The following is a 3,932-nucleotide window of genomic DNA, read 5'->3' on the forward strand; positions in this document are numbered from 1 at the left end:
CAGCCCCGACAGTGGAGCACAGGATACTCAGAACAGGGTGTTCAGCAAACACCTGCCAGCTGATCGAAGGGGAGGAGGAGCACAAACACAACACAGAGAAGCCTGGGGAGCAACAGCATGTCTACAGTCTCATTCTATCCTTGCGACCCTAGGAGGGAGGGTCTATTGACCTTCCTCACCGTAGTGACAAAAACCACCATCAGTGAGACGAAGGTACAGGCCCAGGCCAGAGCTGGGGAGCGGCAGAGGCAGAACAGAATCCCAAGTCGGCCTGACTCCTCTGCTCTGCACTGGAGAAGGGTCTGAAAGCATCCACCTCTTTGGGGTCCCGCCTCTGGCACATGGGATACTTAAGACTCCAGCATCACTGGCCTGTGGGCTCCCCATTCTAACCAGACAGTGCAGTGCAGCTGTTTCTGAGGCAAGGGGAGCTAGGTGACCTCAGGAAAAGGGGCTTCAGCCCTTCTGTGTTTATGTTCCTTCTTCAGAAGGTGAAAGCTAACCCCATACCACAGGACCCCAAGATGTCGGGAAGAACGGGATGTGGAGGGGTGATGACCACACAGCTCAGAGCTTAACTGAGAAGGACATGAATGTAATAGAAAATCATAAATTTCAGGGGCAAGTCTTATTATTTACTCTTCCATCCAGGTACTCCAGAGCAGCACTTCACAGGCTGTGTGCCAAAGAAATCCCGTGTCCCACAAGATATTTTTAAGTGCTCTTAGAAGTGTTCTTTGTCCAGGGAGTTTGAGAAGCCCTGAAAACTGCCCCCACATCGATGACTTACACATGAGCCTATTAAATCTGCTTACATTAAGCCAGCACGTCCTAACTTAATTTGACCACAAGGCAGGGAAGACAGCCCACTTTTGAGCACCCACCATGTCACAGACCAGACACTTTATATGCATCCATACCTTACGGCTAGAATCTATCAACAGCCTGAGGATATAAAACTCTTACCCCCGTGCTAAAGACTAAGAACCTGAGCAAGGTCCTCAGAGGTTCGGTGACATGCCCAGGCCATGTGGAGAGTAAGCAGCAAAGGTAGGATTGGTCTCTAGGTCTGTCTGATTCCAGGCCTGTGCTCTTTTGTGGGAAGAGAAAAGAGGGAGCACAGAAGCAGCAGGTGGGACAGGACAGGGAGAGAAGGCGGCTCAGGGAGTATTTGGGAGGCTGGGCAGGGGCAGCAGGACAAGGATGAAGCAACTCATAGGCTCTTGGGTTTGAAACAGCTTCACAAATGAATGGGTGATCCCCTATCCAGACGTGAAGGGGGTAGGAAGGGGGATTATTAGTCTTTAATTCCAAGCTGCTCAGCCAAGTCTCTCCCTGGATCACAGCTCCTGCCTGGGGCTAGTGGTGGCAGCTCAGGCCCAGATAAACCAACTGAGATCACACTCCTAACAAAGGCCGTCTGGCAGGCCTGTCAATCAGAGCCCTGCCCTGGACGCCAGGCCCCAGGCTTCTGTGCGAGCAGACGGTGGGTGTGTGCTCCATTTGGCCAAGACCCCTCTCTTTGTGTGGAGGCTAGAGATGCTGTGTTCTCCCTGGGCTGCAATGGGGTGGCCAGCACCCCACCCTCAATTTCAGGCAGGGCAGCGGGATGGTGAGAGTCAGGGTCATGTTTGTTCTAGACCTCTGTCCTGACTCTGTCACTGACCAGTTGAGTAATCTGAATCCCAGTCCCTTGCTCCCCACTTTCGTGACCCTGGACAAATCTGTTACTCCTCTGAGCGTTTTTCCTCTGCTCTACAAAGAGGAAATAACATGTACCTCGAGGGCTTACATAAGGGCCAGTAGGCACCCTGCAAATTATCAAGACCAGTGGTGTTCAAACTTTTCCCCCTTGAATGAATGGAAAATGATTTCTGAATAAAACGTTAGAATATCTGGATCAGAGGAGATGCTGTTGCAGAGAAGCAGGAGCAGTGCATGACTTCAGTACATTAACGTCAAGCTTTGGTCCCTTCTCTTACTTTCCACATTAGACCAAAGCAGCCTGCTCTCTACTCATTCTTCTCTAACACACGGGGTTGGGCTTGTAGCTAAGGAAGAAAGTAAAAGTAACAGCAGTCTACACCTCCCTGAACGTGAGCTGCATCTCAGTCAACTCCCTCACAGGTCCAGCCTTATGGGCCAAAGTCAGGACTGGTCACCCAGGCCTCTCGCTATTCTGCAGTTCTGATGGCCCTCTGGGGTTGCCAAAAGGGAGAAGGATGGAAGGAGCTGGCAACCAATGCTGCAAAAGCTGGTCACCTGACCCACATCTCACATGACTCATATATCCAGAGCTTCCAGAACTCAAAACTCTAGGCTCAAAGAGCACACCAGTTAGTAACTGGTCACTGACCTTATAAAATGATTAAATTTCACCCATTTTTTTCCAACAAATATCTCCTAAGGTGACCAGTGTTTGGGGGAAGTCCCCATATTTTTCATGACTAAGCTTAAGTGCCCTATCCTCTTGAAAGCCCTCTGCCATCTCAAGTGGGTCATACTTTTGCAGCCATACTTTGTGGCTCCAGGAAAGTGCTATTTCCTATCTGGTACCTAGTATTGACTGGCATTCCATGGATCAAGGCTGGTGGTCACTCAGGTTCCCGTGTGGCTGTTCCCCAGGTTTATCTGAGATGTGTCTGCATTCCTTTTTGCCTGAGCTCCCAGAGTCTCTTACCCACGCCACAGCCCAGGCCAACTTGTTCACACGTGCATTCCCAGAGGTGCACAGCACACAAGGTCAATGCTGTATCCTTCCACCCACTGCCCATGTCCTGGTACAGAGTGAGCACAGTGGCTGGCTGCCTGGGAGAAAGTCTGTTAAAGCAGCCAGGGCAGCTGAAATAGGGAGGAACTTCGAAAATATCAGGAATGGGACTCACCAAGCCTCCTCCCTGGTAGTGGCTATAGGACAGGTGCTGGAAACTCTGCTGCAGAGGGATCCCCACACTTGGGGATGCATCCTGGTAGCCCAGAGGAAAAGGGCGGCAGGGGTCTGTGCTGGAGCAGCTGGGGTACAGCTTGGGAGGTTCTCTCTCCAGGCACTCAGACCGCACCACAGAATCTGAGTTGATGCTCAGAGGGAGCCCTGAAAAGACATGCAATGAGGGAAGTGTTAAAAATACATGAAGCCAGGAAAAAGGGTACCATGTTGTCTGAAGGTAGCAGTATAAATAAACACTCATATCCATTCACAGACAACTCCCCCATCCATTATGCTTTTGATCCTCCCTGCTTTTTAAACCCTTAACCATGTTCTACTGGCCTCAGCAAAAGTCCTTGGCCCAGCCATGAAGCCCACGCAGGCTGGGTTCCCACCTTCACTCCAGCCTCACTGTCTGGTAACTAGTAGTGCCTTCTTCCTCCTCCACCTCGGGGCCTCTGCAGATGCTGTCCCCTCTGCTTGGAAGGCTTTTTCTCCTAACCCCATTTTGCCTTCTTGAATCCTCAGTATCAGCTCCTGATCTTCCTTCAAACCACAGCTAAACCACTTATAAGAGTTCTCGATATACCAATCTGTGCTGTCCTTTTCTTTCACAAGGACAAGATCCTTGAAGGCAAGGAATCTGACTCACCCTCCTTCACCTTTTCATCACTAGTGCTGGGCACACAGTGCTCAGTCCATGGAACAAAGAAAGGCTCCATATCCATAGAAAGGTATCCTTCTTCTAAAACTGCTTTTCAGATCTGTCTTCCTCATCTAGTTCTCTAGGGACCTGTATTTTCCTAGAACGTCCCAGAAGGCAGAACTGGCCTTCGGAGAGCATCAGGCCAATCCCCTTAGCCTACAGAGGGGAGAGGCTGTCACAAAAGGAGCTTGCCTAATTACCAAGTGAGCTGCCCCTCAGCGTCCTGACTCAGACTTCTGCTCTTTCTACCACATTGCCGTAGAGAAAACCAAGAAAACATGTGTCTGCACCCCAAATGAG

The 3,932-nt window shown here is 50.5% G+C and overlaps 1 protein-coding gene across 1 annotated transcript in view; it reads right to left on the reverse strand.

The window, feature by feature from the left end:
- Positions 1–3,932, reverse strand: part of DMRTB1 (DMRT-like family B with proline-rich C-terminal, 1) — a 6,942-nt gene that overhangs the window by 1,667 nt on the left and 1,343 nt on the right. Inside the window, exon 4 of the mRNA XM_010847199.1 lies at positions 2,886–3,091. Within this exon, the coding sequence (XP_010845501.1) occupies positions 2,886–3,091 (206 nt within the window). The remainder of the gene's footprint in view (positions 1–2,885; positions 3,092–3,932) is intronic.

Source organism: Bison bison, unplaced genomic scaffold, assembly GCF_000754665.1.
Source record: "Bison bison bison isolate TAMUID 2011002044 unplaced genomic scaffold, Bison_UMD1.0 scf7180017864244, whole genome shotgun sequence".
NCBI classification, from domain to species: Eukaryota; Metazoa; Chordata; class Mammalia; order Artiodactyla; family Bovidae; genus Bison; species Bison bison.